Below are 27,804 nucleotides of genomic sequence, written 5' to 3' on the forward strand. Positions count from 1 at the left end.
AGTCAGTTGTGAGAAAGTCAAGGTGCTGCGAGGAGATTCACGTGTTCTGATTGACTACGAGAGCCTGGGGAGAGAAACTGAGTACCTGAAGAGAGAAATTCATTATCAATGAACCTATATAGGAATTTTGGGAATCTCCTTGAGAGTTGGGTGACCGAAGGCTACTCGGATTTACACTTTCAGTCAGGAGCTGGTGTGGACAGATTAGACTCAGTGTCTAGGAACTCCGTCCCACTATCCAATGTAAAATCAGAATCCGAGGACTCAGGATTTGAGACGGTTAGTACAACTAGTCCCTGTCATTCTCATCAATGTAGTGCACTGACATCTGAAGAATCACACCCAGTTTCTGGCTCTACAGTGAATGATGTCCAACCTTCATCCCAGTCTCCTTCTATTTGCTCCTCCTCATCCTCATGTGTCTCTCTCGGTTCTGTGGCTCCAAAAACAACATGTCTGAAGGTGGAGCAATCCTTGAGAAGGACAGAACCACCTTCATGGAGAGAACCTTTGCATCAGACGGAAAGGGGGCCCACTGGCCCACGGTATCGCTGTCACACGGCCTCTTTTCCAACCAGCTATCACCCAACCAGCTCCAGACCACATCATCGGTTTGCTCACCCAAGGAGAACACATTCACAACCTTCAGATCCCATAAAAGCAGATCTGTACAGAAAACGTATTAAATACGACCAACATTGCCAACCAGTAGACAGCCAGTTGGAGGTAAGCAGTCAGAATCTATTTCCTTTAAAGATGTTTGTTTTTAATACCTCACAGTACAATAGAAAATGTCTTCAAATCTAAAATACAAAAATTTTAATGTTATATTTTTATTTTATTGCTTGTGCCTACTTTTCAGTGAAACCATTTTGCTATAATAGGGAACACTGGTTAGCACATCTCTTTATTTGCCATAAATCACTTTTATGACTAATGTAATCATGCTGTTCCACCTGTAAACACGTGCTATGAGCTGCTTCACTGTAAAACATTTTCAGCTGGTTAAACTTAGAAATGAAAGTTCACCTGCTGCCTTAAAAATGTGAGTTAACTCAAGTTGAAGATAATCTTTGTTTCAACTCACAAATAGTCAAGACAATGCATTATTTTAAGTTTAAATTTTAACTTAAAGTAATGCGTTGTCTTGACTATTTTTGAGTTGAAACAAAGCTTATCTTCAAGTTGAGTTAATTCACATTTTTAAGGCAGCAGGTGAACTTTCATTTCTAAGTTTAACCAGCTGAAAATGTTTTACAGTGTTCAGATGCACTTGACATGAACATGACATATAGTGCTCATTCTTCATGTCACACACTTGACATCAGACACTCCTTACGCTCCTCACACTCCAACATTACTTACCTGGAATTTGCACACATTTTTGTCATATGCATTATAGACTTCCTGCATTCACTGTATTTTTGCATGTCTTGGATAAAATGGCAAACAAAAAGGCCAAACAGATCATCATTTAATTTGTGTATTTGTTAAGTTTAAGTTTTTAAATGAATATTCATTCATTATTATTGTATTTTGATATAATATGATATATATATATATATATATATACTGTAAAACATTTTCAGCTGGTTAAACTTAGAAATGAAAGTTCACCTGCTGCCTTAAAAATGTGAGTTAACTCAACTTGAAGATAAGCTTTGTTTCAACTAAAAAATAGTCAAGACAACGCATTACTTTAAGTTAAAATTTAAACTTAAAGTAATGCATTGTCTTGACTATTTGTGAGTTGAAACAAAGATTATCTTCAAGTTGAGTTAACTTATGTTTAGTTGGGTTAACTCACATTTTTAAGGCAGCAGGTGAACTTTCATTTCTAAGTTTAACCAGCTGAAAATGTTTTACAGTATATATATTAGGTCTTTTAAGTGATTCATGTGATTCATAATATTTTTCACATTTTAGACAAAAAATTGCTCGAACATAATTATGATGCACAACTTTTCCTTAAAAAAATTACATAGTAATCTCACTGGTAACAACAGGTGAAATGGTCGAGGTCAAAGTATAGAGCTCGAATGCACTTTGCCCATGTCATGTGAGTCTTCATGGTCAAGAAATGACAAGCAGTCCTCAAGTTGCCTAACCTTTTATGACTAGCTCAGGTACATAATCACGCCGAAACACGTGTTGAATCTGTCTTGAACTCACACAATGTACATGCACAGTCTAGACATCTTTTCTATGTCTGGTGCGAATCTGTGTCATGAGAGGTTAAACAAGTGCTTTAAGACTGTGAACCGGTCGGTTCAGGTGAGAGAGGAATGATTGGAATGGTGCCAGCAGGATAAGAGGAATGATAGAGATCTGTGCGGGACATGTCTGAACGTTATCGCTTCGATGGGAACAGTAGGGAGAAGAAATACTTTATAGAACCATAACCAAAACAATCTTTTCATTCTAATAAGGAAATAACAAATGTTATTCTTGTGTAATTTTAAAAGAAATTGGTTGTTAAATGTTCACCAGAGAGTTCTTATAGTTATGTAGTTATTTCAGTTTTTGAAAGAGAGTAGTATAGAGGGGCTAGTTGTTACATGAGGAAGCAGTCCCGAAGGTTGTGGAGTGGTGTAGGAATGACGTCTAAACCTGGAAGACTAATTCCCCCCTGGTTCCTTCATCGTAAACTGCACACACTCATACCTCAAAGTGTCTTCTAGTTAATTATTAGACACATACGTTTTCAAAAATAAACATAACTGCTTCAAAATTTGTGTTTCCGGTATGGGTGTGTGCAGTTTATGTTGTAGAACAAAACTTCAAAGTATCGTCAAGTTACGTTTACCACAGGCTTTATTTTACTCATAAATTGAAAAAAAAACCCTATTATAAAACACCATATGGAAATCTTGAGGGAACCAGTGGCGAATTAGTCTTCCGGGTTTTGACGTACTGCACTCTTTATTTCAGTAACTGTAAGGTTTTGAGTCAGTTTTTCTGTGTGTGTGTGTGTGTGTGTGTGTATTTGAAACCAGTTCGACCTTTCAGTTAAAATATCTTAATAAAGTTGGCTTTAAAAGGCCAACTTACTGATCTACTATTTAAACTTCTTCTTGTTCTTCTTCTTCTTCTGAGACAAAATGAAACAGTATCTCCTCATAGAGCTTTCAAGCTACAACCAACTCGGCTCAGACCTTCAGACTGTAGTGTGCTATATCTATTCTAATTGATCTTATAGATTTGCTAAAAATTAAGATTGAAAATCATAAAAGTCTCATAAACTTACATTGAGGGGGTCAAAACGTTTGTAAATCTTGTGTATTTAAGATATACATATATATAACCTATCTATCTATCTATCTATCTATCTATCTATCTATCTATCTATCTATCTATCTATCTGTCTATCTGTCTGTCTGTCTGTTCAAACTTTAAACTTTAAAACTACTTTAAACTTTAAACTGAAATCCTTCAAACTTCAAGCTTTTAAAACATTTTCAAACTTTCTGGCCTGCTTTACTACTTTACTACTTTACTATCTGCACTGTAAAAAAGAATTGTTGGTTTAACTTAAAAAAGTAAGTTACCTGGTTGCCTTAAAATTTTGAGTTCATTGAAATTAAAAATTTTAGTTAACGGAGATTGGTTTAAAAAAACAGAAACTCAGAATATTATGTTATCTGAACCACGTTAATTATTTAAGTTGATTTGACAAAAGAAAAAACTTTGTGATAACAAATTATGAAAATATTTTTTTACAGTGTGTATTCAGATATAAATATTCATTGCTCTTTCTTAAAGGTGAATTGTGTTTTTATGTTAAAATACTTTTTTCTATCTCAGCTTAATATGCAGAGTCAATTACAAGCCATTTGTCAGTTGATTTCTCTGTAAAGTTTCAACAATGTGGCGCTATCAAAACATTACTCTGTTTGAGCAGCAACAGTTCAGGCAATTTGTATACATTTGGGGGTGGGACTATTTCTTTATTCAACCAATATCTGAGAGGGGGAGTTTTCGGAAAACCTGATTAAGAACAGTCAGTCATTATTTTAGTAAATCTGTTTGATGATGTGAGTAATACAGAAATCATGCACTTCTGCTTTAACGTTTTTTATTTGCATTCACTTCCTTTAATGGGACTTCAGAAGCTCAGCTTCCCTATGTTGAGATATTCATTTGTTCAAACAGCTCCGAACAGCTCCGAATAAGTTCATAACTATAATCTGTAAACTATTTAGTACTAAGATCAGAGAAATCTGAATCTAGAACAGGGATCATGTTTTTCATTTTATACAAATAGTGTTCTTTGATTAGCTTTTGCCTTTTATATCCCACCAAATTAGATGATAAAAGCTGTACTGTTCACAACACTGGGAATCTTAATGAATACAGGTCTGGATCTCTCTGTCTCAGCAGTTTGCAGACGGTGATCAATACAGGCTGGACAAGCTCTCTCCAGGGTTGCTGTACCTGGAGCAGGTGTGCAGGATGCTGGAGAACATCGCAAAGCTACAGCAGCAAAACCACAGCCTGCAGAAGGAGGTGGAGATCCTGAAGAGTCAGCATGCTGAAATAGAGGTTAGAGACACTGATATATTATAGAAAAGCTGCTAATTTAGGTCTTATAACTCTTTCAAGACTTTCCAGTTCTATTTTGCTGCCAAGCTCAAGTCGATTTGTCAAAAGTGGTGTCATGTGTCAAAATGACTTCTTATTGTTTCCTGTAAACTGAAACCTCATATTTCCAGCACATTAACTCTCTAACTGAATGTTTTCAGTGTGTACGCTTACACAAGGAGGAAATAAGCTATCCTGACAGTCAAAGTTTACAGATTCTGGGTCATGAAGATCCAACCAGTGGATCGTCACGCCTAAAGGAACCCATGGGGTTTCGGCACAGATCAGTATCTGACACTCAAGCCGTCGGCCGTCACAGTGAGTCTTAACCGTTTTTGACAGATGAACTCAGTTCTAGTTTAAATCCATATATATGTTAAAAAAAGACATTCTGGCTTTAGTGGATGTCTGTTAAAAATAGATGTCTGTCCTACAGGGAGAGCAAGGTTTGCTCGAGACGATCTTATTGCAGATGTCTTAGTCGAGGAGCCTGATGATAAAGATCCTGTAAGTGAACACTGAGTGGAACAAAACATTATAGATATTAAAGGAATAAGCTGACCTAAAACGAAAACTAATTTACTCACACTGATGTTTTTCGCAAACTTGTATGATTATGAAAGGAGTTATTTATAAAAGACTGTTTAAAAAAATTGTTGGAATGTTGACCACAACAGATATTTTTATTGAATAATGACTTTAATTTCTGTCTTTTCCTCAGAGAAAAGTTATTGTTTGTCTTCAGAAGACTTATATATAGTGCAATTATAATGATTTATAAAGTCAGGCCCTTGGTTCTCATCCACATTCAGACATTCTGCTAAACCTTTTATTTTGTGCTTTGTGTTGCACTGAAAAAAAGAAATTCATACAAGTTTGGAACAACATAAGGGGTGTAAATAATGACTGGATTTCAGTTTTGGGTGAACTATCCCTTTAATATTAGTAGTAGTGTAAGCAGCAAATGTGGATGTTGAAAGTTATTATAATATCACTGTTCCTCTCTTTGTTTAACCAGCAACCTGAAAATGAACACAAAAAGCTAAGTAAGATCCAAAAGCTAAAATTTACATCATTTCGAAGGCAGGGAACACAACAGTCTGACAAAGAAAGTCAAAGGTAAGAACTCAAATAAATCAAAGTCTGATTTTTATATGATCCCTGTTTTATTGATTTTGTATCTTTTTTTTTTTATTATTATTTGTTAATGTTGATTTATTAAGTATATCTTCATAAATGTGTCTTTACTCAAAGCGTTCAGCCTAAGAAGAAGACAAAACTGCCAAACATTTTCAGGAGCAGAAGGATGACCACACGTCTCTGACATTCAGGTCACAGTGATGGTGTTTCAAAGCAGTCATACACACCATCCATTTACCTGAGGATTATGGCACTATTATGTGTAACTTTCCCCCAGTTTCACAGATAAGGCTTAAGCTAGTCCTAGACTAAAATGCATGTTTGATGCAACTTGTACTGTCATATTGTAACTTAAAATATGTCACTGACATTATTTTGTCTCAAGATGCACACCAGTAATGTTTTTTTCTAAGGCATGTTTATAAAAGATACTTAAATGTCCTAATTGAACTAAGACCTAATCCTGGCTTAATCTAAGCCCTGTATGTGAAACCAGGCCTATGTGTTTCAGTCAAGTACTTTGCACTTAAATAAAGTACTAGTACTAGTATTAGTACTAGTACTACTAATAATCTTCATGTACTTAATTGTTCTGTGGAATTGTCAATGCACTTTTTGTTTTTTGCTATGGTATATTTGCATGCAATGCAAATTGTTGCAATGGTTTAATTTTCACTGCTGGATCTTTAATTTTTTTTTAGTATATTATCATTTATCATTTATCATGGTCATTCTCAGTACGTCAACCTTTGCTGCTAAAACAACTTTTCTTTTACCTTATTTCGTAGTGTAAAGTGTTTTAATACAAAATAATGTAATAAAATATACAATATACAGATGTGTTTGCAAGTTTACATCCTTTCATATACAGTAAGTTTACATTCACCTAGCAGAATATGATATTTAGCAGTTTTTATAAAAAGAGATACAGTTTTTAATATATTCCACAATACAAAATAATTTATCCACAATATGCACAATATGAATTTATACACAACTATCACAAAAGGCTGCAAACAGTCATTGATGTTTTAGGAGGCAATACATGATATTAAGAACTTTAGTATGTAACCTTTTAACAGGATCATTTGTTTTGGCTTGTGGAATATATATAAATATGTGTATATGTAAATATTTGTAATGTCAATCATCTCCATCAGGTCAGTGATTTTTTTTTTTTTTTCAGATCTTTTTTTTTAATAGATTTTAAATTTTTTAAAAATGATTTTTGGGTTTCCTGACATCAGGTTGGCTAACATGAGGAGGGTGTGGTTTTGGATAGATGAGCGTATGGTTGTAGGAATGGGTGCAGCCTAATTCAGTGACTAAGGCTGCATCTGAAATTGCATACTTCTCTCTTATAGTAGGTGAAAAACAGTATGTGAAAAGAGTAATATGTCTGAATTCACAGTATGTATAATAGTTCCCAGATGACCTGCTGCTACTGAGATTCTGAAGTGCGCATCCAATGGACACTTTACTGAAGCCTAAATCCGTATTCGGAAATGCGTATAAGTAATAAGTAACGCATTCTACGGAGCCCCTAAAGGGACAAAGTTAGGCTTGCTGCGATAGTCGGTTACATTACAGTACATCAGATTTCACTCATCACATGAAGAGAGTAAGGAGAGATGACTGACAGGACGATGGCGCGGAATTTGGTGCACAACAGATCCTGAGCATCATTGACAAATGTCTTGTAAAATGTGCGGTCAGTACCGCCGCTCCCTATACACAGAGTATGCGTGATCACGAATTCGAAGCGTGAAAGTGAAAAGCAAGCTCTTTTTTTAAAAGTGATTTCAGTTTCCTGCATATTGATAGCGGCTCCCTGATACCCACAAATTATATACAATATAATTACCCAACTATATAATTGCGAGAGAATGCAAAAGCATTGAAAATGAAATATATTTTTACCTCCCATCTCATATTTTTCTCCATGTCCTTTTAGAGGCTCTGTAGAATGCGTCATTTCCTTTCTGAACATAGTATTTGGCTTTGGACACATCCCTACACTTTACTATCCCGTGACTTTACTACTTTACTATCCCAACATGTCTGGATTAAATTTATACTAAACACATTATATACATATATTATATCGCAAGAAATTACTTATTGAAAAGTAGTATCTACTCGGAGAGTATGTGATTTTGGATGCAGCTCAGGTTTAGAAAATGTTTGCAAAATAGCTGAATTGCTTACAGCACCTAAATGAGCTACTAAAAGTTTAGACCAAACAAAAAGTTTGACTTTAAATTCTTTATTGGTCTTTATTATACCCAGTATGGGGGGAGATAGACTTCCCTTGGCATTCCCATGTAAAGAGATGTCAATGACGAACACATCCAAACAAGAGATCGAGGGCTATAGGGAAATCAGTTCATACATAAAATACATTTACTCTGATATTTCATATCTGTCTTTGCGCACAAGTGTCCTTTTCACTTCAAGTCCACATAGCATCCTGTGCTATTAAATATACAGATACATCTGTGACCCTTTGGAGAAGGTGAATGTGTGTGACTCAAGGTTTTCAGATGTGGATAGCTTTTGGGATGAGTTGTGCCGGTCATCAGCCCTCTCCGGTCTACATGATGCCACAGGAGGAAAGAGGGTTGGCAATGTGGCAAGTGCAAGCCGACTGACAGTACTGGCGGACCGTCTGATAGCAGCTGCGGTCACCATCGCTGCCCCACTGCACGGTCCCCGCTGGATCAGGCGGCAGCCGGCTGAGGATGCTGGTGTTGATGGCCAGCGCGGCTAGCCCGTAGTCGGTGAAGAGCACGGTCTCGCGGCGGCAAGTGGGGCAGGAGATGAACTTGTACTTGGGACAGGACTCATACAAGATCTGCAGGCATTCCTCACACACCGAGTGCAAACAGGACAGGATACGTGGCCGCTTGCCAGCAAAGTTATAGGTGTGTCCACACGTGGGGCAGTCCAGTGGTTCACATGGCATTACTGGGCCTGAGGAGGTGGAGGAGGAGGAGGAAGAGGTGGAGGAAGAACGGAGCACATACTGGTTGACGATTACGTCGTCCATCTTGTAGTGGAACTGATGGTAGCAGATGTCGGAGGTGCTGGCCTTGCGCTGGGCAAGATAACTGGCTTCACGGCGGAGGACAGGGGCAGGAGGAGACACTAGGGGTCTGGGTGGGACCACAGTGTTCCCATTGACCTCCATGGACAGGTCCCCACATGCCTGGTTAACAATAACCTCGCCCTCGCCTCCTCCATCCCAGGCCACGCGGGGAGGTGGTGCGTAGCGAGGCTGGGTCACGGGGACCGGACACTCCCGAGGGAACTTCTCCGACTGGATGATCTTGACGGTGTCCATAGGGATGGTCACAGGTTGGCGCCGCAGGCAGGACATTCACTCCTAGGGGTGGTGCTCTTGGCTAGAGGAACTGGGTGTAGTGTACGGTCCTGCAGAGAACGTCTTCAGTGCACTGGGGGAGGACATTCAGCCATTGCAGGGGACATGAGGACGGATGGGTTTGTCCATTGCTGTCTCAAAGCCCCTCCTTGGTCACAGGCTGCGTCACCCTGAGTCTTTATGTGGCACAGATGGGCAAAGACTTCCAGCCAGTGCACAGTATAAAAAGACCTGAAGGACAACAGATGACTGTGTCTTGCTTCAGATGTCACAAGAAGTTGCAGCTTGTGGCTTTAGTGGTTTACAAAGTTTTGAGGCAATGACTTACACCCTGTTCACTGATATTGCACAATTGAGAGTTCAATGTAATAGGATATTCAATGATATTATTTCTTACAAAATAAATGTCTAAACACTACAAAGTGCATCACACTCAAGATCAGAAGATATGTTGGCAATTGTTTCAGTGTTTTCACTGTTACAGCACATTTATTTGGACATAAATACAATAAGGACCTAAACACAGAGTACCTTGAAGAGAATCTTAGGATCTTACTAAGAAATGCTGTTGTTTAATACTGTTAGCCAAACGTCCGTAGACTTTCTCATGGGTTGCTTTATGAGTTTCAGAAAGGAACTGATGCAACCAGCCGAACAGAAGCTACACTCACTTCAATGTCACAACCTTCTTCCTGTTTCAGGTCCCCGTTGTGGTATGACCATGCTCTGTTCTTGCTTCTTCTCGTGATTGTGTGCACTTACACCTCCCTGACCTTTATTCTGATAAGTCTTTTCAGGGAGGTGCTCATGTGGCATAGGAAAGATCTGGAAGGTGTTCTCCCAGTCCTTAAAAGACCAGAATTACTTAAGAGGTCTGTGTTGAGCTTGACAGATTGTGCGTCCACTTTTTGGTGACGTGACAGGTCTGAGAGTGTCTCAGGAGTCTTGCCAGACCTTACTTGCTTCCAGCACTTTTCCCAGGGTGGCGCAGATATGCAGACTCATAGGTAGTGTTGTTTCTTTTCCTGGAGGAAAGAAATAAAGCAGTTCAGGTGATGCTAATGCAAGGACACAGCTCAGCCTTTTCCAGGCCATTTGCCTGTGTTCTTGGGATCAGTGTCTAAAAAATTGTCCTGTCATCTACAGCTAAAAAACAGCAATGGGCAAATTTGGAGGAAGAAAATTTAAAAGCTGATTCTGTGCAAAAGACTGTGATCTGCGCAACATGTCCATTCACAGCAGTTATCTGGAACCCTGCAGCATCTTTTCCAGTCTAAAAAATTCCCTTGCTTTATCTGCCAGCTGCCATCTGGGGCCCTGTGGGGCATGGGCACTGTGGAGGAAGAGACTGAGGACCTGACCACAGAACAATCTGTCCTACAGCTATAAACCTATACATGCACCACAACACAACACAACACTATGAATCCCACTACTCTAAAATGGCTGCCAGTGCTTATTTATAGTCAATGAGAATAGCTGTTCGCAGCCCGTTTTATTTCCAGAATGTGACATATTTCCGAATGAAACAGGATGTTCAACAAGAAATAATGTAGGGCGGGACTTGATTTAATTTAGCATAAATTGATTGTATGGTGAAAAGTGGGTGTGACATATCGGAATAAAGATTATGAAGAGAAACATTTAGGCTGCCAGTAAATTGTTTATAATAAGTCTTCATTAAGTAAAAATGTTACATGTTTTGATTTCACGTTGACTTAAAGCAATAAGGTATGAAACACTGTGCTATATTTACATTTATTAGATATTATATCCAGAGTGACTTAGATTCACATTTGTATTGTGACATATTTGGGAATAGTTTGTGAATATTGTCACAGCTTAAGGGAGTTGTTAGGCATGAAGCACAGCCCCTGCAACCTCTTTAGTAGTGATATATTCACAGTATAAAGTAGCATGGTTTGAGTATCTTATTGCTTTTTTATAATAATATTAAGGACACTGATATACAGTATGTTTCATATGCTGTATTTTCCAGTCAGCATCCAGGACCAGAACGATCCGTTTTAGTTGTAGTATGTCATTAGTTTTTTTTTTATTTATTTATGTGAGCGTGAGAAAGGATGTAACAATTTAAAGAATTATCATCTGAGAAAAAAAAAAATGTTGCAGTTAAGTGTGGTTTGTGAATGTGTGTGTGCTTTATTAACAGTGGTGAGCACACTGACACATCTGTAAGAGTTCTCTGCACGCTGTGCATGATGTGATGATAGAGAATGTACTAGAGAGAGAAAAAAGAGAGGGAGGGAGAAAGAAGCAGAGAGAGGAAGCTGACCTACATGCAGCAGAAAAGGTAGAGAGAGAACATGCGTCCTTTTACTCCACATCCACACTGTGCTAGCCATCTTATGTGATAAAATAGAACGCTTCCATTAAATTAACAAAGCTGCTTACACTGCATGCGCGTGACAGCACTTTAATGATTATCACAGGAGCATAGTTTGTCACATCACAGTGCTCTGCTGGCTCGAAGAGGGGAATAGTATGTTCTTATCATGTTGGATTTACCATAATTACCAGATTCTGATTAGTAAAAAACAGTCTTTGGTCTCGTAATTACACACTGGAAACTCGGAAATTAATGAAAGCCTGCTGTGACATCATATTAAAACAACCAACATGGTAGTGACATCAATTTATTGTTATTTACTGTCATTATTTATTATTTTTTTCTGTGAAACAAAAGGAGAGTTTAAAGACCACCGATATTAAGTGACAAAAAATAAACACACACCAACAAAGCACCATAAATGTACAGTATGCACTATTTTGCCACTCTTCTGAAGCTTTTTGATAGCACTGTGTGATGAACAAGACAAAATATAAGTAATTATTAACTGAAAATCTCTCTTTATTGTAAAGGTTTGGAATGACATGAGTGTCAGTAAATAATTTAATTTAGTTTTATGGATGACTTCAAGGTAGTTACCGCTACACATTTAGCCCACCATTTTTGTTATTTTCATGCAGTGCTCTTTTGTTCACACTGTCAGACTGTATTAGAACTGACAACCACAAAATGTCAAATACTGTCTGTATGAAAGAGCAAAAGAACCTTTTATTCTATCAATAATATCAACTGTAACAGTGACTAAAGTAAATATCAAAGATGGTGATGTAAATAACAGTGCAAGTTCACCTGTCAAATCATAATTAACAGACAGCAGCTTTTATATTTAAGTGAAGCATTTGATTCAAGCGCAGACATAGTTATAAAGTAGAATGCGGTTGTCACTCCGGTAAATAACCAAACTGTGTATATATAACCATATTAATCACTCAAATACAGAACTGACAGCCATATTCTGTTGCTGTGTGAACATGCTTTATCTTCTCTTCAATATTTTGTAAGACAATATAAGGGAATAATAATATAATGTAGCCAATATAATGTAGCCTAATGTATAGTATTTTGCTATTATCAAACAATATGTCATTTATGGATCCATTTTGGTTAAATGAGTAAGAGCCCTGTGTGCAAATATGTGTATTTATATTAGTATACAATATGAAAAATGTACCCAATGTGTGGAATGTTGGACACTTCATGCACTCAACTATCACAGCTTTACTATAGCAAAGGGAAAGGGCTACCAGACTGATGTTGAATGACAAAATAAAATGTAAACACTAGATGGTAGAGTACATAGTGCATAGAAAGTGCATAGTGTACAGTGTGTGATTTGGGACACAACTGTACTTTTTTAACAATACACAAGCAAATTATTTTCATAGTACATCACAGGTCAGAGAATATGCCTTTCTGGGTCAAAGGACAATGCCTGCATTGCAGATATATCTGGGAATGTATTTATACTAAACACCTAAAAATGTATTTTAGCAGTCAAGAATTAAGTAATTAATTGAATTTAGCACAGGAATCATACGTGACATGACATGAATTAGCTAGATTATGCTAGATTATGGCGTCTCTCCACTATCTGCATTCTTCTTTCCTCCCCCATCCACCCGTTTCTGAAGATTCACACTCTTCTCCAACCGCAGACGTGGACCTCCACTCACACACACACCCACCCACCCACCCACACACTGGAACATGCGCAGGCGAGCACACAAAACACGCTTGTTTTGCAACCAGCTTCTTGACGCTGTTGTGACCACTCAGACTTAATAACTCCTCATCATAACCTGTGTTTATTCTATTTCCCATCTCTCTCATTGGCTTAGTTGTTTACAATAATTTAATTAGGATGTGAACACAGGATGTGGCTCAAAACTGTCCTTTATTTTCTGGAGGTCACAGAAGCACCAATCAGCCAGTAACTGTCAGTCACATTCATTCGAGTTGCCACGGCACCGCAGAGCTGTGAGGCAGAGCCAAAAATAACCATGCGCTCTCACTGGTTCACAGACATGCACACACACAAAGGTGTGAATAATCTTTCTGACATCAGCATAGTCATCTGGTGCATGGGCGTTGGAAACTGTGAGATGTGATGGGTGATATGATTGTCAAACCTTCAGACATTTCTGTTTAGAGATCCTTAAACATATATAAATAACAAAAATAAACCCCAACAGGGTGATCAGGACCCCAACACAAAGAGAACTGTACATTATCCTACCATTATACTAAATACGTGAAATTTGGATTTGAGTTGGTTTTTGAGTTGGATTTGTCAATTGCTTCCTGAAATATTATGGCAGGTATGTACTGTCATGAATAAAGATGCATTTCTATTGTGTGAGAAAAATAATAATCATGACATAGGAGATAAATACTTCTATACTTTTTTCCTATATGTGACCCTGGACCACAAAACCAGTCATAAGTCGCACGGGTATATTTGTAGCAATAGCCAACAATACAATGTATGGGTCAAAATTATCGATTTTTCTTTTATGCCAAAAATCATTAGGATATTAAGTAAAGATCATGTTCCATGAAGATATTTTGTAAATTTCCTATTGTAAATATATCAAAAATTTATTTTTGTGAGTGGATATGAGTTGCTAAGGACTTCATTTGGACAACTTTAAAGGCGATTTTCTCAATATTTTGATTTTTTTTGCACCCTCAGATTCCAGATTTTCAAATATTTGTATCTCAGCCAAATATTGTTCTGTCCTAACAAACCATACATCAATGGAAAGCTTATTTATTCAGCTTTTATTTATTCCATTTAAAAAAATTGACCCTTATGACTGGTTTTGTGGTCCAGGGTCACATGCAGATTTGTTTTTTTTTCTCCTTTCTTATGGTTACAAACTAGGGCTTTCAATAGAATACAATAAATAAAAAAATAATTAAACATATTGCATAAATTATTGCATTAAACAAAATGAATTGTTGCAAAAAACAAAAAAACAAAAGTTGTCTTTTTTTTTTTTTTTTTTTTTTTTTAAATTCCCTTACATTTTAAACAGTCCCTCGTGGCCCCCTGGTCTAAAGATATCTAAAAGATATATAAAGATATATAAAATTGATTTTTGTTATGGTTTATTCATGATTTTGTTTTCCTTCTAACAAAGTACTGTGCAATATAGTTATGGTATCAGTTTATAATGCCATGGTATTTTGCTATATACCATTTGATTAACATATTCACCACAAAAGTATTTACATGGAACCCCAAAAGTACCATAGGTTATTACTATTGTAAAAATGACTCCCTTGGTACTTTTTTGTTGGTGTTAAAAAGATTTTGTTGTAATGTGACTTGAGTCTAGTGCTCTCCAGTGTGCTTGTATATTCTACAATTTCAGTCAATATAGTGTCCAAAACACTTTAGCCCTGCAAATCGATTAACTGCTATTAATTTTTTTGTTTGTCATGAGCAAACGCAGTTCAGCCTCTCCTCTACCATTGCACACAGGATTTCATATTTGATAAGACAAGCTCCTCCGTTATGTAAGAGGCTCATGAGAGAGACAGACAGCAGATAACATATTAAAGCAGGCCAACCGTTTGCTGCTCAGCACAGCACTGCTGCGCTTAATGAAATCATGTGTGTGTTCGACCCTGTCAGCACAAAACATAATGAAGAGAGAGAATGATGAAGAGACAGCGAATAACTGAGATGAGCTGGGCTCCATTTCCCAAAAGCATCGTAAGCCAATGGTATCTATGATCTACTTACGAGGAGAGTGATGGTAGTTCTCAGATTGTTATACTATTTTTGATATCATATACTAAATCATTACTATATTCTCATACACAGGTATTTACATGGTACCATGTTCGGTGACATTTTGTTGGTCACTTGATTTATGTTCCTGCAGCGTTGCACTGTAGATAAGTGAAATCTAATTGCTTCTTCACATATTAATAATGTGGAGTTAATATTATTTTGTAATGTTCATTAATGATACTCCATATACTTACTTTTTCCTCTAAAACACAAAATACAGAAATATGTGTTCAAAAGAAGGCTCAATAACTGAACGCATTAAGTAACTGTCAACAACATTCCTGAGTTTATCCACTACCTCATCACATTGTCAAGACATCACATTCCAGTACATTCTGGCACCACCTGACACAAATACACAAGTAATTTGCCTTACTGTGGGTTTTTTTTTCAAGGTTATAGGCTATAATACTTTCTTCTTCTATCCTAGTTTAATATGCAGAGACAACTATAAGTAAAGCATTGTAAGGTAATTTTTTTCTGGAAAATTCAAACTATCAAAATAAAAATTGCTCTGTTTGTTTGAGAATCAGCCTAACACAGCAACAGCTCAACCAATAGTGTTTAGGGGCGGGACTATCTGTTTGGGTGACCAATGGCAGATTAGGGGGAGTGTTTAGGAAAACTGTTTGAAAAAGTCATTCATTTTACAATTCTGTTTGTTGACTCTAGGGGTGTAAATGAAACACTTCACATCTAAAGCGAACATGAAATCAACAGAGACCATATTTAGGCAGATGGATAAAGTTATATGATGGTTTTAGCAAACTCGCATTCATTCTGGCAAATAACCTGCTTTTCATGAATGCTTTTCTTGAACCTGTCATATTGAATACCCTGATTTACTCAAAAATGTCACCTTACAGAAGTAAAAATCACTGGAAATCTCCACTAGCTTCCATCATGAACAGAATGCGATATTCAACACTGAAAGCAAGCAAACAGATGGACGCACAGTCATCAAAATATCTGAAACATTCCTGTCCTCATACCCTGCTCACTCCCACAAATACACACACACATACAACACACAACAAAAATACACACAGGTACCACCCTGCACATTCCACAAGCACATCTCTCCCTACCGCCTGTCTCTCTCTCTCTCTCTCTGGATACATTCCACCTGTGCAGTGGGACTTTCAGCAAGAGAGCATCATGTCCTGTGCCAGAGATGCTATCAGCTGTTCACCTCTGTCTCTAAATACTGTCCTGAGCCCTGCCCTTACAGCCAAAGCAAATCTCACACATACAGTCACAGGGCAATTTCACTCATGTTTGTACATAAAGTGCATGTTTTTGAAACACAATATCAACAATCAACATCTTAAATGCAAACCCACTTATGTGCATTTATCATTAAAAAAAAATAGTCAGAAAAAGATCTTTTTAAAGGCCTTATAATTTTTTTTTTTTTTATTTATAATGACATTTAATATTTTAAAAATGTCAATACAGTTTTTAATGTTTACATTAATTTATACATTAAATATAACATGATAAGTGATGTTATATAGCAAATCTTAACTGCTTGATTGTTTATATCACTGCAAAATGTAAAAAAATATTATCATCCAGCTAAATATGGTAATCTGCTAAATGTGACTATAAGGCATGAAGTTATTAAGATACTATAAAGATTAACACCATGATTTTCTGTAAATCTGCTTTGAAATGTGTATTGTGAAAATTGGAGAACATTACAAATTGTAAATATATATATATATATATATATATATATATATAAAAGTAAAGTCATTTACACTTTACATGTATTTATCATCAAACCTGAATAAATATGAAATCTAAGTCAAACACTGTCAATGTTATGATATATACTATCTGCTTTTTAGTAATTTACTGATTTAGGTGTGTATTGTTATGAATATTATTATAAATATTTTTATAAATATTTTCACATCATGTAATGGAACTGAACTATGCTGCTTCATAGACACTTCAAAAAGTTTGTTACTGATAATTTCTCATAGAAACTTTCTTATGAGCATTTGTAGAACGGTAATGTAAGTGGAATTCAACTTGAACTGTTAAATCATAATTTGATAAATACTGTGTGTTATTAAAGTCTACATTAAATGGAAAATCAATTAAACACATGTTATTGATCTTATTGTGAATTATTTATACATGCATATGTTTCATGTTTAAAAAAATGTTTTGACCTCATAATTTTTAAACAAAATTTCACAGCTTGATTTTCCAGTGAAACATCAGACCTCTCACATTATTTTGTCCTCATAAACCCCACCCCTTTCTTGAGATCTGCCTCCATCAAATCAACAAGGATAGCTCCATGTCTCCGCCCTACATTTTTCCTTTTTTTTTTTTTTTTTTTTTTGAAAGTCTTTTTTTTTTAAATTCAAGAATGGTTTATAAAAGCTTTCCAAGACCATTTCAAAGTCACATCAGTGAGGTTTATCCTTACTTTTTTATCTTAGAAATAAGATTACACAATATGATGATTGGATTCTATGAATATGTGGTTATATTCCACATTTGTTTTGGGCTTGCAAACCCTTTATGAATCCTGTCTGATCTTAAGTTTCTACAGCTGTTAAAGAAAGATTATATTTATTTGTTGGTTTATAATTGTTGGGACCATGATAATAGATTTTTTACAAATGTGCAATATTGTATTTTTATTTTGTAGTTGCGCAGTGTTATACATGAATAAATAACAAAAATACCATTGATTTTAAAATCCACCAATGGGATCGCAGGAACCACCAATATGCTAATATGAAAGCTGAAAAAACTGAATTTAAACTCTCTCTAGCTTACTTAAAAAAAAAAAAAAAAAAAAAACACACAAATGTTTGTCTTATCCTAGTCATTAAATATATAGCTAAATACTTGGCTTGAGATTTTAGTACTTCAAATGAGTTAGAAACAACCATGATTGAAAATGCAAGCACAGTTTACATAAGCTTTTTGAGACCATTTCAAAGTCACATCAGTGAGGTTTATCCTTGCCTGTTATCTTAAAAATAAGATTACAGAATATGATGATTGGATTCTATGAATATGTGATTATATTCCATGTTTGTTTAGGGCTTGCAACCCCTTTATGAATCCTGTCTGATCTTTAATTTGTACAGCAGTTAAAGAAAGAAGCTAGTTATTTCTCTGAGAGCAACATAGTGTTAGGCTAGATCCGGCCCAGGTCTGGTCTGCGTGTAATCAACATGTATCAGATGTGGGCCGGTTCTGGGCCAAACTATGTTGCTGTCTGGGTTGTTGGTTTATAATTGTTGGGACCATGGTAATAGTTTTTTTTTTTTTTTTACCAATGTGCAATGTTGTATTTTTATTTTGTAGTTGCGCAATGTTATACATGAAAAAATAAAAATACCATTGATTTTAAAATCCACCAATGGGATTGCAGGAACCACCAATATGCTAATATGAAAGCTGAAAAAAACTGAATTTAAACTCTCTCTAGCTTACTTAAAAAAAAAAAACAAAAAAAAAAAAAAACACAAATGTTTGTCTGGTCCTAGTCATTAAATTTATTGCTAAATACTTGGCTTGATATTTTAATACTTCAAATGAGTTAGAAACACAACCATGATTGAAAATGCAAGCACAGTTTACAAAAGGTTTCTGAGACCATTTCAAAGTCACGTCAGTGAGGTTTGTCCTTGCCTGTTATCTTAGAAATTGCAAGCTATGATGATTGGATTCTATAAGTATGTGATTGTATTTCATATTTGTTTAGGGCTTGCAACCTCTTTATGAGTTTTGTCTGATCTTTAATTTGTACAGCTGTTAAATAAAAATGCAATTTATTTGTTGGTTTATAAATGCTAAGACTATGGTAATAGTTTTTTTTTTTTTTTTTTTTTTTTTTTTACAAATGTGCAGTGTTGTATTTTTATTTTGTAGTTGCGCAGTTATACATGGATATATAAGAATACCATTGGTTTTAAAGTCCACCAATGGGATCGCAGGAACCACCAATATGCTAATATGAGAGCTGAAAAAAACTGAATTACTCTAACTTACTTTAAAAAAAACACACAAATGTTTGTCTGATCCTAGTCATTAAATTTATTGCTAAATACTTGGCTTGAGATTTTAATACTTCAAATGAGTTAGAAACACAACCATGATTGAAAATGCAAGCACAGTTTACAAAAGCTTTCTGAGACCTTTTCAAAGCTACATCAGTGAGGTTTATCCTTGCCTGTTATCTTAGAAATAAGATTGCAGACTATGATGATTGGATTCTATGAATATGTGATTATATTCCATATTTGTTTAGGGCTTGCAACCCCTTTATGAATTCTGTCTGATCTTTAATTTATACAGCTGTTAAATAAGAATACAGTTTATTTGTTGGTTTATAAATGCTAGAACTATGGTAATTTTTTTTTGTTTTATTATAAATGTGCAGTGTTGTATTTTTATTTTGTAGTTGCACAGTGTTATACATGGATAAGAATACCATTGGTTTTAAAATCCACCAATGAGACTGCAGGAACCACCAATATGCTAATATGAGAGCTGAAAAAAAATGAATTACTCTAACTTACTTTAAAAAAAAACACACAAATGTTTGTCTGATCCTAGTCATTAAATTTATTGCTAAATACTTGGCTTGAGATTTTAATACTTCAAATGAGTTAGAAACACAACCATGATTGAAAATGCAAGCATGGTTTACAAAAGCTTTCTGAGACCTTTTCAAAGCCACATCAGTGAGGTTTATCCTTGCCTGTTATCTTAGAAATAAGATTGCAGACTATGATGATTGGATTCTATGAATATGTGATTATATTCCATATTTGTTTAGGGCTTGCAACCCCTTTATGAATCCTGTCTGATCTTTAATTTATACAGCTGTTAAATACAAATGCAGTTTATTTGTTGGTTTATAAATGCTGGAACTATGGTAATAGTTGTTTTTTTTTTTATTTTTTTTTTTTATTACAAATGTGCAGTGTTGTATTTTTATTTTGTAGTTGCACAGTGTTATCCATGGATAAGAATACCATTGGTTTTAAAATCCACCAATGAGATTGCAGAAACCACCAATATGCTAATATGAGAGCTGAAAAAAACTGAATTACTCTAACTTACTTTAAAAAAAACACACAAATGTTTGTCTGATCCTAGTCATTAAATTTATTGCTAAATACTTGGTTTGAGATTTTAATACTTCAAATGAGTCAGAAACACAACCATGATTGAAAATGCAAGCATGGTTTACAAAAGCTTTCTGTTTCAAAGTGACATCAATGAGGTTTATCTTTACCTGAAATAAGATTACAGAATATGATGTTTGGCTTGAATATATGATTATGTTCCATATTTATTTAGGTTTTACAATCTCTTTAAGAATTCTGTCTGATCTTGAGTTTTTATAGTTGTTAGTTAAAACTGTGAGATGATTCTGGATGATGAAAATATGGACGGATGTTGGTTTTTTTTGGTACTGCGTGATAAGTATGATCAAGTTTTTGTCAGACTATGTTTGCATCCTCAATGTAATGGCTGTTTTGTGTGTGCTGAGCAGCTGTAGAGAATGCAGGTCATGCTAGTTTTAGCGAAAAGGAAGCAGTGTTTAATAATTCAGTGGCTGTCATTCAGAGCAGGCGTCAGCCATTTTACCCACAGTTCATTCACGAGAGAGACTGTTTGTTCCCTTAGCCTCTGTTGACATAGATCACCTTGTCCGTTTCACTAGACATGTCGAAAATATCATTACTAACAATGTTGGAAACTGGCCGATCGTGAGAAAACAGCATACACTACAACCAATTAGCTTCAAAAGGTTAGCATTAGATGAGTGACAAGCAAGCTAAGTGAATCTTAATCATCACAAAACACTGGCTAATGATTAAACTGAACTTTTCTTACCACTATAACATAGATTTTTCAACATAGCTATGCAAAATGATCAATGACCCCAACAAGTCTGTCAAAACATCCACAAGGAATGCTAATGATTTCTATCATATTTTGGAAGCAATCCTAATGGGATGAAACTATAATAGGACAGACTGGCTAGATTGCAACTGTGTCTTCAAGAATAAACTGGACAATAGAAATTTTACCAGTGGAATATCTCCTTCCATACAATTTCAGCTTCCATCCAAATCTTAATGGAATGTCAATGCAATTTCTATCATAATTTGCCTATTTCTTATATAATGCAAAAGGAACAAAATTGGAACACCAGCTAATTCCAAATATAATAAAAAATAAATATCCTACTGGATACAGTGGAATTAAAAATGTCACTTCTTAAAGGAATCACAATGGAATTTATATCAGAAATTGTAATCAATCCTAACATCAATCATCTAGTATTTGATTTTACCAATCAGGGGTAAACAATTTGCCATCATCACTACATGGTGACACCAACAACAAGTACCAATAACATTTATCAATACAAAGTCATTATTTTCGGCTGATGTTGGCATGACCTCAGGTGCACAGACAGATATATCTGCTTTTCTCCTTTGAGATATTGACGGACAGTATCGATTGCTGAATCTTCATTGTGTCGGGGCTGAATCTACACTACAGGAAGCAGACAGGGACTTCTGGGTGTTTGGTCAAGTTTTTGGTGCTTATTAGTATTCTGGGAGTGTGTGCATCTGTGTTAGCAGTTTTTAGTGCAGTGTCGTGGGAGGGGTGCGCCAGCAGCGGCGGTTATGCAACCAGAGCAGCATACGCAGCACACGGACTGCAGCGCCTGTGCATGCAACACACACACACACACACACACACACACACACAATAACACTCTCAAGCACAGGTCCTTCTCTGTCTTAACCACACATATTGGATAGTATATGTGTCGGTGTATAGTAGCCCCATGTGATCAGATGCCCACTCGGATAATGTGAGTCATTGATGGAATCGGTGTTTATGTGTGCATGCAATAGTGAATTGCAACCTGCCCTATTCCACATCACGGTCAATACGGCCACACAAGAGCTGAAGTGTAAGTCCTGCGTGAGGATGTGGGACCCAGAAATTCAGAAATATGACACACTACTGTTACACACAAATGCACAGAGATGCACAAACCCACATGCTACAAAAAAAATCACATTGACAAATTGACAAATAAAGAACAAAACTACTGAACACCTACATTCACCTTTATTCATCAATGTGATTTTTAGATTAATATCAATTATTAGATTATGTATATGAATCTAATAATATATCTATGCATATTTTTAGATTTTGTATTACAATACAATATTTAAAATGTACATATTATGCATTTATTATAAAATATTATAATAAATATATTAACTAAAAATATAAATCAAATAGCATTAAATATGTATATTAAAAATATATATAATTAAATTCAAGTGAAAATATTTATAGAAGATTATATATTTATTAAAATATGATATATACATAGTATAATATAGTATACATATATACTATACATAATTAAATTCAAGTCAAAAATATTTTTTAATGATTTAACCTGAACGTATTAGGTTACACCAATATTATATTTTTATGTTGTTGAATTTTAGATATTAGTTATTAGGTAGAAATACCTCAAGGAAAAACTGCACATTCTTGTTTTACCATATACATTTAGATAACATTTAAGATGCTCATGCAAAGGTTCAAACTCATTTGGGCATATTATAATAATACACCCTTTTAAGCATGCTTACCTGTATTTAGTTGTTTCTAGTGTGCATTTAGTGGCGAGTCTCTGGATTTGGAAGAGTGGTTTAGTCAATTCATAACATCTTAATGTCTTCCTCACATGGGGACACAAAGTTCCTGTGATTCTGCTGCTGTCTCAGGCTATCTCGTCCCTCTAAGCACAGCCAATCGCATCAGATGCTCCTGTTGCATGCGAGAGGACGGAGGAAAGATTTCACTGCCTGTCTCCAAGAAGGATGGATGGAAGGGTGTAGGACGGGAAAGATGGAGGACGAGATGTCAGATGCGTCACAAAGCACCATTCTGTTCTTCTTCTTGTCCACGATGGGCTCTTTTTGTCCAGTGATGGTCCTTGGTCATTCACTCACTCATTCATTCATTCACCCAGTCAGTCAGTTGTGTAAGAGGATTCGTAGTTCTCTGCGTCCGCTCTCCTCTTTTTCAATGTTCTCACGCTCTGTCCGTCCTCTTCTTACTGGGCATTCTTACTAGTATGTTATTTCTATGCAATATCTTTCAGTGAAGCCAGATGTCTTTCCCTGTCTTCCTCTCTCTCTCTCTCTCTCTCTCTCTCTCTCTCTCTCTTACAAACACTCATACACACCCGCACACACACTCTCTGACTCACAAGTGCATGCTTTGCCTCTGTTTCTGTGAGTATCTCGACTCTTCCTCTTCACAGACTCTCTCTCTTTCTCTATTTCTCTCTGCTGCAGTGCCTCTGCAGGCTGGATCACGTTTTCACCAGGAAAAAAATCTAGCCAATCAGATACCCCAACTCATCCCCCCTCCCTTTGCAAGCTCTCTTTCTCTCAGTCTCCATCCATCTCTTTGTTTTACTCTGACTCTCTCTGCCTCGAACAGTGTACAGATGCAACTACACACATGCGATCATAGAACATTCGTGTTTTGTCATTGTATACGCTCTGGATCATTCTCACGCTTTGAGACCAAAGCAAAGACATTTTAAACAACCAGGTGACAGGTTGAGAGATACAATACAAAAACATACAATACAAATTATGATGCTGAAAGGCTGACAGTTGATGTTGTGATATTTAATTAAATGTGGTGCGCAAACGTACAGGTGTAAGATGTTTGAAGAGGGTAGTAGGTCTGCAGTAGTGCATTATTTATCTGTGCGGAGCGGGAACAACATGGGGGATGCTGGGACTGGGGGATTGTGTTATATAACAGACTGAGATTTTCATCAGTTTTAGCTTTACACATGCCCTTGTGCTGACCTACAGATAATCCACAGCACTGAGAGGAGAATTGCGTATGTATGTGCATACACAAACAACATCAACAAGATTTTGTGTCTACAGAGTACAAAACATGATGCATTTATGTCTTAAGCGGTTGCTAGGGTGCTCTGAGTGGTCACTAGGGGGTCGCTTGGTTGTTCTGGGTCAAAATAGTCTCATTCCTGAGTCTCTGGTCTCTAGATATAACATGGGCCGTTCAGTGTAAGTCTATGGGATTTTTCCAGCCTTTTTTAGCATCCACAAGGTGAAACATGTGAATACTCCCCTCATAAAGCTGCACATTCAAAGTTTCATTCATATCTAATGAGTTACACACAGAAATGTGTAGTTTAAGGGCATGTGTATAGTTTCACTGAATAAAAACATCCCCTCATACAAGCTTTTTCTGGCAGCTGTATTCAAAAGAAGATAGCAGCTCAAGCTAACCTTGCTCCCCCTGCAGCACATCACTAGTCATGCAGTCCAACGTTTCTGCAGACCATTCAGCTTTACACACACACAAACATACCATTCACAACAGATTTCATATGCAGGAAGTGAGAGGAAAGGCTTGTGCTTTATTTAGCATATAGGATACAGCTAACATTACCACAAATGCTAGTTTTTACTTGTCTGCTTGATGGAAAATTGATTTAATTGCTATTACCCTGAATGCTTGAAAGGCAATACCCTTGCAGTTGCTGTTTACATTGTGTTGCACACTATTATCATTCACGAGTTCACACTTACAAATAATCAGATAGTAAATAGTATGCGTAATAGTATGCGTATTTGGCGTGCTGTCCTAGGAGAGGGCTCCTGGTTAGGAAAGTAACCAGGCAAGTGTGAGGAGATGGGGTGGTGGAGGGATGCTGTAAAACTGTCGAGGAATATGGGTGAGTTGACTGTGTCTATATATTGTAGCGCTCCACTACGGGAAAAGAGGAGAACAGACACGGAATGCATTGAAGTGTCACCCCGGAAGGCGTCTTTATTTGTCAAGTAGTGCAAGTTTAGGTGTAATCAAACTCAGTCTCTGTGTTATGTGCAGGTGAAGTGTTCCATGGGGAGAAGTGCAGTTCCTCCTTGCCCAGCGAAGAGAGGGTAGTTTAGCCAACTAGCTGGGTTATCCACACTCACTTGGGGAAGTCAATCACTCTCTAGGTAAAGAAAAGACACAGAGGTTAGTAACGCACCCAGTGAGAGTCCATACGGCTCTCCCCTCATCTTCATGAAGTTTTATTTAACAAAATTCGGGAGGCGCACGTTCAGGTAATCAACCAATCAGTGCAAGAGGAAGCCAGTATATAAAGCCATCTCTCACCTCTATCCCGCGACAAGTTTTACAGCATTTGGCCCCGCCCACTTGCTGTCATGTCTGAGTTAGAGCTCTTCCCTTCGGATGATGATTCATTCGTCACCACTGAGTCTCCATCTCAACCCGCCGTTCCAAGGAATGATCCTTCTCCAACCGTTAACATCATGGAGCCCCCGGGGGACGCCGGCTCACACGATCTACTCCACGCACGCCAAGACGCCGAGGACTCCCCTCGCCCCCGCCGGTGAGACAACCACCATCTTCCTCTGCGTCTACCTCCACGCCGGTCCATCCAAACATCCCTGGCATAGGGAAATGGACTGTTAAAGGGTTGAGACAAGCCCTGATGAATTCAGATGTAAACTTCTCATGAAGATTAAATAAAGAAGAACTATACAATCTGTATGTCTCTCTGCAATCTACTCACCCTTCTCCTACAGCTTCCACTTCATCTGCTCGAGTGAGCAAGGCCTGCCGGGCCCAGACCTCGCGTCCAGCAGCTTCTCCACTTTCCTCCCACGCAGTGCCGGGTCCTTCCCCTGCGTCACGCCGTCGCAGGCCTTCAGCGAGCCTGGGCTGCGCAGCTCCAAGCGCTCACCCTAGTGTGAGGATGCTTCCGCTAGCGGCACAAGCGCTGATGTCATTTCTTCCCCTTCCCGTCCCCACCTTCTCAACTTTTCTTGCTCCTCCACCTGTCCCGGGAGCCGATTTTTGCGTGAGGATGCCTCCGCAAATGGCCGCAGCCCCGGCCCCCTGTCCCCAATACTTCTCTGCATACTTGATCTCCCTTCTCTCTCTTCTCAGCAACACCACAACCAGCTCCTCCAAACGCCGTCGCCTCAGAACCTCCTCCAGTGGCGAACAATATCAGAGCACAAATCCTTGCAGGTGCGGGCGTGGATTTGGGCTCTTTATTGTCCCTATTTCCTCCAGCAGAGTCCAATTGCCAGGTGGACTGCGGTGATAATTTCCGTAACTTTAAAAAACAATACACAGACCTCCTCATGCATACTGTCTTTGGCGGAATTTTGTATTGCTTTCAGTCGCTATACTGAAAGAATATGCTCTGCTTTTCCCCATAGACGGCGTGAGCTGAATGATTATCTGTCCATCATAGCGTAGCTGTCACTGTCCTATAGGGGTAGCCATTTCTATACATACCATAAACTCTTTTCTGCTAAATGCGCTGTTCGCGTTTCACAATGGAATCAGTGTCCTTATTGGGGAGCGCTGGACACCGATCTCCATAACAGAGTTTTCCTCGGATACCGAAACATCTCATGCGCAATTTGCAGATCCGTTAACCATCCCACCACGACATGCCCTCAAATTAATCCCTCAAATCCACCCTGCCCGGAACAGAACCCGATCAAATATACTAGCTATGTTCCGCGACCCGCTAGGGAGGATCACGCTTTCAATAACAGGTCACAAACGTAGCAGCAAACAGGCAAGTATGTAATAACTTCAACAAAGGGAAATGCCCAAGACAACGCTGCCGCTATCTTCATATCTGCAACTACTGTGGCGGCGCCCACGCCCGCACTGTATGTCCGGTACTGAAATCTGTAAATAAAAGTGCAAAAAACTATCTTTTGACTCCTGTGAATATTTCTCGCATAGCTGATGAATTATCTCATCACCCTGATGTTAACTTTACAAATTATCTGTTGTCTGGTCTTAAACATGGTTTTAAACCTGGGGTAGAATGTCAGACTACTCAGAATATCATCTGCGATAATCTTCAATCTGCTCTAGCAGAGCCTGAAGTAGTAGAGAAACTAATCAAAAAGGAAATCGAATGATCTGTCCATTCGAAATGCCCCCGTTCGAGCATTTTCGTATCAGCCCCATTGGTGTGGCTACTAGGAAATTTTCAGGGAAAAAACGCATGATAATCGATCTCTCAGCGCCTCACAACTCCCCGTTTCCAAGCATCAATAGTCTTATCCCACTCGAGGAATTTTCTCTTCATTACCACGATATCGAACAAGCAATAACAATGATTAAAATCGTTGGCCGCGGCGCATGGTTGGCCAAAGTAGACATCACATCAGCTTTCAGAGTAATGCCAATTCACCCAGATTCATGGCATTTATTCTGCGTTCGCTGGCGCAATAAATTGTACTTTGCCGTGCGTTTAACCTTCGGTTGCAAAAGCAGCCCCAAAATTTTCGACACACTATCTGAAGCCATATGTTGGATTCTATCTAATAATTATTCAATTCCTTATCTCCTTCATTTGCTTGATGATTTCTTAATCATTTCACCTCATGACGCCATCCC

At 37.3% G+C, this 27,804-nt stretch overlaps 2 protein-coding genes and 6 non-coding genes across 9 annotated transcripts; 7 read left to right on the top strand and 1 right to left on the bottom strand.

Annotated features, from left to right (window-relative positions):
* On the top strand, positions 1–6,559 carry si:dkey-106l3.7 (uncharacterized). Of its 2 annotated transcripts, none has more exons than XM_051910504.1 (6): positions 1–726; positions 4,378–4,542; positions 4,743–4,899; positions 5,018–5,088; positions 5,600–5,700; positions 5,836–6,559. In XM_051910504.1, exons 1-6 carry the CDS (start codon positions 109–111, stop codon positions 5,903–5,905), a joined length of 1,182 nt encoding a protein of 393 aa, XP_051766464.1. In that variant the 5' UTR covers positions 1–108; the 3' UTR covers positions 5,906–6,559. The 2 variants fall into 2 exon arrangements, with proteins under 2 accessions (XP_051766464.1, XP_051766465.1); XM_051910505.1 differs by having other exon boundaries at positions 4,381–4,542.
* Positions 6,560–7,971: 1,412 nt separating this feature from the next.
* On the bottom strand, positions 7,972–23,637 carry rnf208 (ring finger protein 208). The gene is made up of 2 exons (XM_051910506.1): positions 22,959–23,637; positions 7,972–10,128 (listed from the first exon to the last, which is right to left on the bottom strand). The coding sequence occupies exon 2, from the start codon at positions 9,098–9,100 to the stop codon at positions 8,315–8,317; it is 786 nt and encodes a 261-aa protein (XP_051766466.1). The 5' UTR covers positions 9,101–10,128; positions 22,959–23,637; the 3' UTR covers positions 7,972–8,314.
* LOC127521988 (U8 small nucleolar RNA) lies at positions 17,700–17,833 on the top strand. Its single transcript, XR_007932503.1, has one exon. It is a non-coding gene; the product is annotated as a U8 small nucleolar RNA (small nucleolar RNA).
* On the top strand, positions 18,248–18,380 carry LOC127521984 (U8 small nucleolar RNA). Its single transcript, XR_007932499.1, has one exon. It is a non-coding gene; the product is annotated as a U8 small nucleolar RNA (small nucleolar RNA).
* On the top strand, positions 18,920–19,047 carry LOC127521989 (U8 small nucleolar RNA). Its single transcript, XR_007932504.1, has one exon. It is a non-coding gene; the product is annotated as a U8 small nucleolar RNA (small nucleolar RNA).
* On the top strand, positions 19,461–19,593 carry LOC127521986 (U8 small nucleolar RNA). Its single transcript, XR_007932501.1, has one exon. It is a non-coding gene; the product is annotated as a U8 small nucleolar RNA (small nucleolar RNA).
* LOC127521985 (U8 small nucleolar RNA) lies at positions 19,992–20,124 on the top strand. The gene has a single exon (XR_007932500.1). It is a non-coding gene; the product is annotated as a U8 small nucleolar RNA (small nucleolar RNA).
* LOC127521990 (U8 small nucleolar RNA) lies at positions 20,532–20,651 on the top strand. The gene has a single exon (XR_007932505.1). It is a non-coding gene; the product is annotated as a U8 small nucleolar RNA (small nucleolar RNA).
* Positions 23,638–27,804: the final 4,167 nt, after the last annotated feature.

This window comes from Ctenopharyngodon idella, chromosome 10, assembly GCF_019924925.1.
Source record: "Ctenopharyngodon idella isolate HZGC_01 chromosome 10, HZGC01, whole genome shotgun sequence".
Classification (NCBI taxonomy): domain Eukaryota; kingdom Metazoa; phylum Chordata; class Actinopteri; order Cypriniformes; family Xenocyprididae; genus Ctenopharyngodon; species Ctenopharyngodon idella.